This window comes from Micropterus salmoides, unplaced genomic scaffold (genome assembly GCF_014851395.1).
Source record: "Micropterus salmoides isolate LMB-PRFRI ecotype aquatic unplaced genomic scaffold, ASM1485139v1 Ms_hic_scaffold_10, whole genome shotgun sequence".
In the NCBI taxonomy this organism is placed as follows: Eukaryota; Metazoa; Chordata; class Actinopteri; order Centrarchiformes; family Centrarchidae; genus Micropterus; species Micropterus salmoides.
This window is the reverse complement of record NW_024040041.1, coordinates 20,472,414-20,485,645: the sequence shown is the minus strand read 5'-3', so window position 1 is coordinate 20,485,645 and position 13,232 is coordinate 20,472,414. Positions and strand designations below refer to the sequence as shown.

Below are 13,232 nucleotides of genomic sequence, written 5' to 3'. Positions count from 1 at the left end.
GTGATGACACTTTTAGTTATAATGTGGATTAAGGAAAAATTTGGGAATATTTAGTTTTGTTATATTGTCTGTGTACTCCAGCTCAATTCCTCTTTAGTTACAAACTGAGGTTTCGTCTCTTGTCTTCATTCTGTCCTGCAGATAATAAAAGTTGTTGTAGATGGTCCTCCTGCTGTATGCTCATCCAGTCTTAAAGGTCAGTGGAGCATTGTGGAGTGAATGTCACATTTGGACGAGAAGGATGTAATGATTTACCTAACCTGGTAACTCGATGACAACAAAGCAGAAAGGACACTGTCAAGATGAATATGTCAAGCAAGAAGAGATGAGTGTGACATAAATTCTTAATAGGGTTCTTTTACAGTTTGTTGTTAGCCTCAGTAGGATCACTGAAAATTTCTCTGTAAGTTGGTTGGAGTCCCCAGCACTGCATGGTTTAACAAACTGAAAGACAATTATCAGAGTGCAGTGCTGTGCAGTGTCATTGCATGCCATGTTGCATAGAGAACAGAGAGCTTATTGTGGGGTCTGTGTCCCCTTAACGTGAACAGAGAGCTGATTGTGGGGTCTGTGTCCCCTTAATGTGTTTGCCCCTGTGGGGTAATCCTACCACCTCATGTGCCTCCATTGCTTGTGCCTGTGCATTTGCTTAAAAGTATATTTTGTCATAAATACTTTTGGGATTACTGTTTCAATTACATTTTGACCCAGAGCCACTCAACGGTTTCCTGTAAATCTGTAAATGTTTACATACAACAAGCCATGTCAGTACAAGTGTAGCTCACTGTCAATGCAGGCCAATGTTCACTTAGATTACTGTTCTGATTTACTGTAGTATTGTATACTATGTGAAAACAGTATAGATAACTTTAAAATAGACAATATACTAACATGTTCTATATTTCGCATGTTCAGTCCATAAACTAGGAGATAAACCTTTGTAAATCACTCATGTTAGTCTTCCAACTGTCTTGAGTAGTTTTTGGTAACACTTTACATTACAGCTTGGTGATAACATTGTTACAGTGGGGTAATCATTTTTGTTGTTATAAAAAAAACAACAACCATGTAATTACAAAGTAATTAACAGGTCATAGTTTGGTAATAACAATAAGTGTATCTAATATTAGAATGAAATTTATGTTACAGGGTAATAGATGGTTTTCTGTGCAACGTCATCACAGATATGTGCGCACAACTAGGGGAGAGAAAGCAGAACTCTGTCTTTGCGGTATATCAGTCTATACGACATATCTAGCATCACTGTTGGGCAAGTTACTCAGAAATTATAATAAGTTACTTTTTACTTATTACTTCCTTAAAAAGTAATACTTTTACTTTACTTATCACTGGGTATTTCAACCACCCCCATCCCATCCATAAAAATGACGGAAAACCTGTTCAGCAGCTCAGTTTAGAAATGAATCCACTTTCCTGGAACAATAATTAACCTTAGGAGTCAACAACAAGCCGAACTGAAAACACTGCAGCCTTTCAGACCAGATGCTGTACAGTAGCACAGTATTAAATATTAAAGTCTCTCCTGACTTTTCAGAGTGATAGTGAGGGGAGAGATATTACATGAAAATAGTACAGTACAAAATTCAAGAGCAGGGTGCTTTTGACAAAGCATCTGCCACAATGTTTTCGGAGCCCTTAATGTGGCGGATATCCAAACAATAGGACTGTAAAAAACTGAAAAGAATTACATTTCTTTGAGTAGAAACTCACGGGTCGTTCGTCCACTGTTGTCACACTGAAACAAAACAGCACCTGAACCTACATCACTTGCATCCATGTGCAGCTTGAAGGGTTGGTCCATGTATGGAGCTGCAAGAACAGGAGGTGAGCAAAGAACAGATTTAACATTTTCAAATGCTTGTTGACAAGAAGCTGACCAAATGTACTTAGCTTTTCCTTTTAGCAGATCTGTCAAAGGTGATACCACAGTTGAAAAGTTTTTACAGAAACTGCGATAGTAACCCACCCAGTATCCCAGAAACCGCTGGAGTTCCTTTGTAGTTGTGGGCACTGGATACTGCTCAATTGCAGTCACTTTAGCCCTTACCGGCCGCACGTTCCCCTGCCCTACTACCTTACCAAGGTATGTGACGGTAGCCATAGCAAACTAACATTTTGCCAAGTTAACTGTCAGCCAGACATTCAAACAGCTTCTTGATACGAACCATAGACTGTAAAAATGGATGTAGTATCCGTGACATCACCTGTTGGTTTCTGAAGAGTGCCTTGTTTGCTGCTCTGATATAAGTCTAGTTTAAACACAGAAGAATGTGGGCACATCCAAACCATCCTGTGGGTAAGTGCTCAAACAAAGAATGATCTGCACAGAGTAATTATGAATCCCACAAGTTGTTTTTTATTGTGACCTTGCAAACTCTGAGGTCTCAGATCTGATCGAATGCACATGTAGTAAACAGGTGAGTCTATACAATGTAAACCACACAAGACCTTCTCAGAGGTTGCAATAAATGACACCTGGTACAGGGCTTCAAAACTATTCAGCGTGCAGATAATTATTTTGTTTTTCACAACAACTTCTCAGTCAATGTCACATTTGTCTCTTAAGGAAATATCAAAATAAAACAGTATATAACATCAACCTTTCGTTTTTTACTTTCTACTAACATGTTAGCCTATAAATAACATCTTACTATTTTCATTTACAGCTGTTAACTATAATATATTGGTCAGATCACACTATAAAAAAAATTAAAATATGAAACTGATGATGAATGAAGAATGATTTTATTATGTATAATCAGTTTGATACACTTTTTAGTCTTCCTAATACAAAAGCAATAGTTTAGCTGAAGAGCTGGAAGCTGGAGCTGTTCTCTCCTGAAGAGCTGGAAACAGCTAATCACATCTGGAGGGTTCTGCAATCAACTCCTCTGGCACCTGTAAAGACAACAATGGGTAGACAGTTAAGCAGCTTCTTCCAAAGAGCCATAAAGCTACTAAACTCTGAGATAGCCTCAGCATGAAAACCTCTCTGGCATGTGACAGTAATTAGGGGTGGCAATGTGAAATACACTGTTTACTAATATGTGCAATATACGGTTTTCTGCTGGACACTGTGCAATAATTACTACTCGAGTCAGATCTTATTGAACGTTTATTATAAGGATCTTATTTGATATTTCTTATTGAACTGTACTATCTTTTTAGGCAAATTCTAATCCACCACACAAACTCAGAGGAGGCTCTCACACACAATTTCTCACCTTAACTAAACCATCCAAAAACCATCGCCCTAGTTTCAGCCCAGCTACCTGTCTGCAGGCATAGCCCGCATTATATGCTGACAAAAAAGGTGGATGCAAATCTCTGCAGGTAGCCTACAACAGCTGTTCTGCCGAATTATGCATCCACCTCTTAAGCTCCTGATCAAACGCAGTTATCACCTCAGAGTGTTTGCTGAATCTCAAGGAATGCTACATCTACTAAGTGTAATAACTTATTGATGACTATAAACTGCCTTTAATATGTATTTCTAATCAATCATCCCCACTGATGAACCACACAAAGAATAGTATTAGTTTTAAACAGTAACGTTATACTTGGAGGTGCACGGCTCTCCTTGGGAGAGACAGCTAGCTCAAATTGTGGCATCAGTGCTCCTCAGTATGACAGTTTCAGGCAGAACTCCGCAGCCGCTCCCCCCTCAGCTCTCTGCCTTTAAACCCTTCATGTCCATCGGGATCAGGTGCAGCCATTTATAATAGTATCTGACTAGTATCTAACTGAGCAGTGATTCCGTTACAGGACGTAGCTAAATCTCACATTGCCCATTAGTAAAAGTTACAGTCAGCTAACAGAGCTCGAGCCTTACTTACATCTTCACACAGACGCCTTTTCTTCAAAGCATTATCACCCCAATGTCTAACACTAAGGTTACATTTTGGCTTCTCTCTTCTTGCTGACTTGTCTTTGACTCATTAAAAGCTGCGGTTAGAACACAATAACTTGCTTACTTACACTAACTTAGCAGCTTGGGGCTGCTCGTATCTGGCTAATTAGCATAACGAGCAAACGTTAAGCTAACAAGCTATATCCCGACAGCGATACCTGTGAAATGTTAACACATAAATAAAATACAGGAATTTCACTCACCAAGTAGAACACGGATTTCCTGGAGGTTCTCTCTCCAATGAACTGCACAGCCTGCCATTATTCATCCGGTATCTGTATGTAGCAATGTCCAAAAGGCTCCAACAGACTGAGCCTCAGAGCTCCGTGTGGCTGAGTGAGGCTAGCAGATGGCGGACCGAGTGCTAGCAGTGGCAGTGACTAAAGGTGCCTGTCAATCAAAGCGGCCACACCCCTAATAATGCAGAACTTTTTAAACAGGTGAGTTATAAAAAAATTCACCCCCCTCACAGTTGTCATGAAAGGGCAAAATTAGCAATATGCACTAAAACCATTTTTTGAACCAGGCTGTAAACATGTTTTATTCTGCTGTAAAGTTGGGCATTTTAACATGGGAGTTAATGGAGATTGACTCCCTTCTGCAGCCAGCCTCAAGTGGCCACTTGATGAATTGCAGTGTCAGATGCTTCCGTATTGGCTTCAGGCGGGAGACCGGAAGTTTGCCACTTGATACAAACCAAATGTTCTTCCCACGTATCACTATAGATCACAACATCGTCCAGATACACAGCACATCCTTCCAGCCCAGACACAACCATATTCATAAGGTGCTGGAATTTTGCCGGTGCATTACGTAACCCAAAACTCATCACAGTATAGGAAAAAAGACCAAAAGGCATAACAAAAGCAGAAATCTCCCTTGCTCCCTTGGAAAGAGGTACTTGCCAATATCCCTTTAATAAGTCGAATTTACTCACGAACTGAGCCAAGCCGACTTGATCAACACAATCTTCCATACGTGGCAGTGGATACGCATCTGGTTTTGTGAACCCATTTATCTTGCGATAGTCTGTACAAAACCTGGGACTTTTATCTAATTTATTCTCAAGCATGTATTTTGCCTCCGTGTCCATCACCTTTCGCTTTTCCTCTTACACTCAGTAAAAAACGCGGGCGGATTGGGTGCGCTGCACCTACATCAACATCATGTTCCGTTAGATGTGTACGACTGGGTGTATCATTGAACAAACAAAGATAACTGTTAACAAGAACCAGCTCAACGTACCTCTCCTCATACATACGTCCAAACAAAGCCTCTAGATTCTGCAATGTCTCAGAATTCTTTAACCGGCCACGCAACATACTCTCATCAGGCGGTGTAACTCAGTCATCCTCCTGTACAGAGAAACAATTCGTAATATTCCCCAATGTTGCAACCACTGAAACTGATTTCAAAGCGTCTTTCTGCTCCCTGCCACGCAACTCAGAAACCTGTAATTGACGAGCATAATAGGGTTTCAGAAGATTTACAACAGGTTGTAAACAACAGGTAGTTTTGTTCTGAAACCTGTGAATGGACCACCGAACTTAGCCTGAAACGGTGAACTGACAAGTGGACACAAAGCAAGAACCTGATCACCAGGACTAAACTGGCAATGCTCGCCTTTACGATCATACAGGCGCTTCATTTTCCCTTATGAGGAGGTCAGCTTCTCTGCAGCCATCTCCCCAGCAGCATCCAACTGGTGCCGGAAACCATTAACATAGTCAACACAGTCAACACAGAGCATAAATGAAAAACCCCAGTATCTCTCAAAATTTTTACCGGTACGGTGACATCATTCCACACTAGCGACACACAGTCATCAGACACAAAATCTGAGAAGTCTGAGTCCTCCAAGCTCCACTTCTCTCCAGCATCCACCTGCTGACAGGGAGGAAATGACAGGACTGACATGTTTAACAGAAGCAGCAAATGCAAAAGGCTTAACCGGCAGGCTACTGTTTCCACGCCTAACACTAGTCCTAGGACAATCAGCCTTCCAGTGTCCCCTGCCTCTGCAGAAGTTAAATTTTTTGGTCAAGTCAAACTGTATCTGTCCCCGTGTAGTCCGTTCTGGCCTACCCAAGGGACCAGTTCCTTCCTCCCATTTACCTGTTGAATAAAACTTACTGCTATCTCTCCTGTAACCAACATTATCCCGAGCAAGGTGGTCACGGTTACACCTATGTGCGATCACATACTGATCTGCCAGTCTAGCGGCTTCTGCAGCAGTCTTCACCTCATGTTCATTGATATAAACAGCAATGTGGTTGGGAACAGAATTGTCACACTGAGAAAAAAAAAATTGAGCAAATCTCTCCTGACATTTGACCTCATGCTACTGTTTTGCACATGCATTTCTAAAGCCAAGGTATAAAGTAAATGAATGCTCACTCCTTAGTACACCAAACATGTAATTGATTGAGTTCCTACTTATGCATATTTTAACTAATATGCACTCTTTGAATGTAATCATGTTTTATTATACAGTGCCCGTTACACTTCTTCCAAGACTTTGGTGTGACTTTGGTGTGTGCAGAAAATAAGTGATGGCATCTTCAACCCTTGTGATAACGCTTGCATGCTGCTCTGAGACTCGCAAAAGACGTGTCAGTCAAGTTGTGCTGTAGATAAGATAAGATATTCCTTTATTGATCCCCCATAGGGGAAATTCAAGTTGCACAGAAGTTCAAGCACAGCAGCACAGGGGAATGTAGTGCAAAGAGTGAAAGAAAGTATAAAACACAATTAAAGTAGAATTAATAATCAAATAAAAATATATACACTGTGTAAAATCAAAATAGAATACGGTATCCACTGTGTACATCTGTACATGTGATAAGTTTCCGTGGTATTGTGCATTTGCAAAAAAAGAGTTGCGCTTGTCAGTTTAGGGGTCTCTATCAGTGGAGATGTGAGATGCTGGGTGCTGTGGCTTTGTGGAGTCTAATGGCTTATGGCACAAAGGAGCCTTATAAGCGGTCTGAGGCCCAGGGCTGGATTAATCTTTGGCTGAAGGTGCTCTGGAGCTGCTTCAGCTCAGCATGAGAGGATGAGAGGGGTTCTCCATGATGGCTTTCAGCTTCCCACCCATCCTCATCTCAGTCACTGCCTCCACACTGTCAAACTCCATCCCCACCACTGAGCTGTTCTTCTTCACTAGCTTGCTCAGTTTGTTGGCGCCACAAGTCCCGATGCCACCTCTGCGGCATACCACAGTGGAGAAGATGACACTACTACTGCTACATGAGAAGTAGAACATCTGTTACAGCTGGGTGCACACATTGAAGGACCTGAGCCTCTTGGGAAGGAAGAACAGCCTGTTCTGCCCTTTCCTGTAGAGTGCCTCAGTGTTGTCAGTCCAGACCAGTTTGCTATTGAGATTCACCCCCAGGAACGTGTAGGTGTATCTTCTCTATTCCCTACCGTTTATTACAGTCATTGTCTGAAAGCTCTGCTCGTAATATTGTTATCAGACAGAAACACTTTCAGACTCTCCCATATGAGTCTATTAGCAGCTCTGTATTTATTCATTCATTTGTCTTACTGGTGACAGAATCCAGACACAAACTGTTTTCCTTTCAATATAATTGCTGAAATAAAGTTTAAACCCAGCTTTGCCAGAGTAAAATCAGTAAACAAGCCAAGTCATTCACTCAGACAGAATAAAACTGAGGATGTTCATTGTCATTTCCTCTCCTCTTCTCTGTAATCTTAAGCATAGACTGTATATAATAAGTGAAAGTAGTCATCGTAATATCATCAGTTGGTTTGTGGACTGCCGTTTTGAAGCCTCGAGTTTGGCCGATAGAGCACCGCCATGTTGAGTTTTTGCAACCAGCGGCACCGGACGTGACCATATTTGGATGAGACAGTGGAGCTGACGGCCGTGTGTGGGGCTGGCTAGCTTGCTTAGCTAGGTGCAACTGTAATTCACATTGACTCATTTTAACAGGGTTGACAATTTTGTCTAGCGCACAACAGTCTTAAAACTAAATGTACTCACCAAAGAAAGTGAACATCCAACTCCTAATAAGCTTTTTCAACGGCGCCGGTTAAATTTACACATTTGGGTACGAGTCACTCTAGCCTGATTGACAGGTCACCATGGTAATGACTTGTCAATCAAGGATAATCCTGCCCTGAAGCACACTCTTTTTTATGGTCTATTTGCCTCCAAATGGGACCATACTTTTCTAAATGAACATCATCCTGAACTGAAGACGACATGAAACTAGTGATTGAGACCATAAACCCATCAGGAAAGTGGTTACTGAGGTAATTATTCAGGTGAAAAGTAAGGTCATTTTTACCATTTTTTCTAATGGAACCAGACTTCTTTTTGCAACCAGAAGAGTCGCCTCCTGCTGGCTGTTTGATAGAATGCAGATTTACTGGACTTCCGCATTGGCTTTGTGTATCAGACCGGAAGCTTCCCGCTTGGTCTTAAGCTTAGTGAGGTTAGATATAGGGCAAAAAAAAGAGTAAAACAGGGGAGGGGTGAAAAATGAGAATGCTTCAGCTTGCTGAAAACAAAATACCTTAGGTGTGGTTTTCACTTCTTTCCTTATGCTCTCTATCTCTTCATTGGATCTCAGACAAGGAAGTAAAAAGCAACTGTAAGTGCAGCGAAGTTCTTGTGATCACTTGAAGCTCAACCAAATCAGGTTTTATGTAACTAGAGAAACGCTCTCAAATATTGCAACTCTCAGCGGTAACAATGAAGAGAATGTAAAGGAGAGTAAACACAACTCGCCAAGGAGGAACCGAGGAATCCAACCATGGAGACATCTGAAACCCCACAAGTTATATAATGTGACTCTTGTGTGGACGGCCACAGCAAGGCCCTGACCTGTCTAGTTTCAGGAGCACGAAAGGAACACAACTGCATCTGTGGTGGAGGCACGCACACAAATTCAGGTATTAACAACACAACACAGTACAACTGAAGTGAAATTAGTTTTAGTTTTGGATATATTATATATTTTTCAAATGTGATCAAAAAATTTAAAAACTATTTCCCTTTTATAATTTCAAAAGGACAAAATATTACATATTATTAATATAAGAGTTGTCAGTAATGGCATCTTTGTAAACCCGATGCAGGTTTGTGCTGGTAGAGGAGAACAGAGTGATGAAAAATTTAAATGAAATGAACTGTCCAGGAGAAAGTCTGACGTTGACTACCTGCAGGAAGCAAAGCAATATTTAAGATAATAATAAATAAACAGAGAATGGCCCAGTAGCCATGAACCACTTTCAATCAGACATCTCACGTGATCTGGGATTAGCACAAGATGTTCTCTGAAACAAATACTTTATTTTGGATGCCAGTGTGTTGACAGTATACATAGAGCAGGCATTTAGGCATTTCAGCAGTTTCAGAGAAAGATTCTGGATCAGAGAAAAGGAGTTGCATGTGATTTAAAAGCTTAATATCATATCATATTACCTGAGACATGTTTGTTTTGCTTGTGCCAGGAATACTTAGATTAGAAGAAATGAGCTGCAGATTTATGTCTGCTTAACTGGACACATCAACTGCATGGACCAAGTAGTGACTGATGCTACACAGGGGCTGTGTGAGGGGCAGTATTCAAATCAACTGAACTTGATTTGGAAAAGTGAGTGTATATAATATTGTATACTTATACCTTACATCTTCTGGCTCCTCGTGGTGAAAACTGCCTCCATCAAGCTTTCTTCAGTGTATCCTGCTTTGTGCTCTTTTTATGTATTTTTGTATCTTGCTAGCGGTAGGTCGGTTGGTCCACCACTTTGTTCCAGACTGAAATATCTCAACAATGATTAGATGGATTGTAATTCAATTTTGTAGACATTTATGGTCCCCAGATGATGAATCCAAATGACTCTGGCGACCCCCAGCTAGCATGGCTGTAGACTCATAGCATTGTTATTCAATCTTTCTCTGCGCAGCTCTAAACCTATATTGATCAAATATTCAAAACATTGTAGAAATCATGTCTTCCCATAATACTGAATAATCTCTCAGTAAAATGGTAAACTGTGAACTAGTCTCAGTCTTCCTCCTGAGACGCAAGAGGACTTTTTGAAATGTAAATACACTTATATCCATATATTATGTTCTATATTTTCTGTTTGTTGAACCTTACCTGTTCATTTGGCTTATGAAATATTCACAAATTATATTTCCCTGTAGTCTACATGTAAGGAGTTTGGCCTATTTCGCAGACACCACCCCTCATTATGCCTATCATCATCCTTTGCGTAATGGAGCACAACAGAAAGCTTACCAACACCCTGGTCGCTTTGAATATTGATAGCAGGCAATGAGTTCAAAGAGCCTTTACCTGGGGAGGCACAATTTTGAAGCAGAGCTGAGTAGGGAAAGTGCATATGCAGGAGTCATGTACAAGAGCGCCAGTGTAAAGGGAGATTTATTCAGGTTACATAACTAGGTACATAACGCTATGGTACATATGGGGGATTTTTTCACAGACATGTCATCTAGTGGTAACAACAATGTAAGATATCTGTGCAGCAGTAGGTTTGTTTGTAATTTATTGCAGTTTTATTGCACCTTACTGCTCATGAGTGTGATATAAATGAGGACAAAAGTACACAATTGTCTGCCAGCAATTCCTTTTATTTGTTGGTAATTAAAAGCTCTGTGTCTGTCAGCATGTTTTTATACGTTTACTTACATTGATGAATTATTATAAAGGTATATAATGATTTATTGTTTATTGCCGTCAATTTCAGGCATTAAAATCAGTTTCATTCTCATCATAAACTGGATTTACAAAGTGTATACCTGTCTGAGTCAAGGAGATTGAATTATTGGTTTCAGTCCTACACAGACCGGGAATATCAGGAAGCATGTTTAGGTTGTCAAATATGGGATTATCAAAGCCACGATCAAGAGGGCCACCAAGCTCTCCAACATCAGTGTTCCTTCTTAAGATGTTCAGAGATGGCAGCGAAGGCAGTGATGGTACTTGAACAATCCCCATATGAATCAGAACAACAACAACAATGATGAGTGTAATCACAATTAAAACTCCAAACACAACTCCAACCACCATCCCAGCACTGCCTCTAGATTGATTACTGCTGCTCCCAGAGGAGGCTTGAAATTCAGCCCCAATGATTCCCAGGTTGGAGCCATGAGTACGGGCATCTGTCACTATGTCCCAGGCCAGAGTGTCTGACTGTGTTCCCTCCTCTCCATCCTGGATAACCACCTGGATCTCAGGTAAGGTGCCAAAAGGGACGATCCCCATCAACCGCTGTGATTTGAAGACTTTAGACATGCCCAGCTGCATGGATTTGTATTGTGGCAGGACAAGAAATAGGTGATGCACTCGTTGCCTGTAAGTTTGCAGGTTGAAAGCAGCGGTGTAATGGATGGTGACAATGGCACCACAAACATCACAGCAGTGTCCTACAGGGAGGATAGGGTTCTTACAGCTCAGAGTGGCACATGTTACAGTGCTACAGATCCACTGATGGTTTACAGAATTCCCACAGTCACAGCCAGAAGGATCCCCACAGCCCGGGCTTCCAACAGTGACAGCAGAGGATCCGTGAAACTGCAGCCGGCCCGAGTGCGAGCTGAGATACTGGGAGAACTCAGATCTGCTATCAAACATCCTCCCCAGCACAGACACAGATTTGACAGGAATGGTGGATTTACTGGAGCTGGTGTCCACCCTGAAAGAAGAGCTGGCTTTAAAAACCACATCGTCATACTGGCAAGGGACACTCTCCTCATGGACTGAGAATAATACCTTTACATGCTGCAGGTCATCCAGAGTTGCAGCCGCCTGCCACAGAGCTGGGTTAAACCACTGATGAGACTCTGAATCTTTGAACTGGGTCATGACACCTGCTCCGCAGTCTGCCTCTTGTCTGCTCACAACGTAAAATCCAGCTCCTGAATTCAGTATGAACTCTCCATCAGCTGGCAGCCTCATCTCACGCACAGCATGTGTGGTCTCCACAAACACAGACACTTGTCTCTGGGCGGAAAACTGAACTATGTCGTTGCCACACGGAACAGCTTCCTTGTCCCAATTGATCTTATTCTCATAGTTGTTGTCAGGAATCCACTGTTTGTACAAGGCATTCACTGCCCCGACAACACAGCAGAAAAGGAGCACGTCTGGTGTTTTCAGCATCCTGAACCTTTGTGACAGACTGGGAGAAAATTAGGTGACCTTTGTATCCAACCCTGTGATTAAGAAATGACTCCACACAGCTTACCAATAAAGTTGATGTGCTCTGAACCTCACCAACCTGCTCAAGCAGGTGACCTGTAAAAGATTTACATTTTATGCAAGAACAGACCTGCTTTAAGACAACAGGTTTTATGCATTAATGTTTTTGTTTTATGTGTTTGTTTACCATCACAATATCTTGAACACTTGTGAGATCAGTGGTTATTCATGTGTGGAATAAATCCTTCTCCCATTCCCTTATCTTAACTGGTCCAAGCTAAACTAACTTTGCTGAGGTTTTCACTATGAACTGTTTTAACAACACATTAGGAATTCTATTAAAGTTAAAATCTCAAACTAATGTTTAAGGTTTGTACAGCAACATGCAGATGCCTTCAAAGGAAGCAAGTTTTATACTTTAGCTCTTTTCTTGTTAAAATTAATATGACATCAAAATAAGTTACAGATATAAAACTGCATTAACTATGAAATTTAACAACTCTTAACTTTCTGTTGGGACCAGAAGAAGAAATGAAGATCAGGACCATAATCAGATATATATCTGTATGATCTCTGAGCCTCTTCATCATGCACGTTTGCAACTCTGTAGTGTGCTGCTTTTACTATTGCTTTTGTGAGAACTTCACATAATCAGGAAGTAAACTGCTCTGTTTGTATTAGTTATTCAAGCAGCAAAGATCTCCATACATAGCAGTAAGCTAAACCTGCTTCTTGTAACCAGGACTCTGGATAACAAAAGAACACATACACCCTCACTGACTTGCAAAACCACATTTTCACCACACCAACACCTGACATAACAATATTAGCTTGGTCACATTTAGAAGCGGGTGTGGTGTTAACTGAAGCCGCAGTGGTAATGTATGCTGCACTATCGAGCTAATGGCAGTGTCGCATCTGTAGTATCCAATACTTATGCATTTGACTCATAACAGTTCAAAATAGCACTGTAGCAGCAAGACAGAGGGTCAGTGACCTTCTACGGGGAGAGCAGTGATTGGTGGTTATGTAGGGACTGAACCCTTCTATAAAATTTGACCTCTAACCCCTTGTTTTGTTACCTCAAAATAGTATTG

The 13,232-nt window shown here is 41.2% G+C and overlaps 1 protein-coding gene across 1 annotated transcript; it reads right to left on the bottom strand.

Annotated features, from left to right (window-relative positions):
• Positions 1 to 10,541: 10,541 nt before the first annotated feature.
• amn (amnion associated transmembrane protein) lies at positions 10,542 to 12,947 on the bottom strand. The gene has a single exon (XM_038701660.1). It carries the CDS (start codon positions 12,094 to 12,096, stop codon positions 10,675 to 10,677), a length of 1,422 nt encoding a protein of 473 aa, XP_038557588.1. The 5' UTR covers positions 12,097 to 12,947; the 3' UTR covers positions 10,542 to 10,674.
• Positions 12,948 to 13,232: the final 285 nt, after the last annotated feature.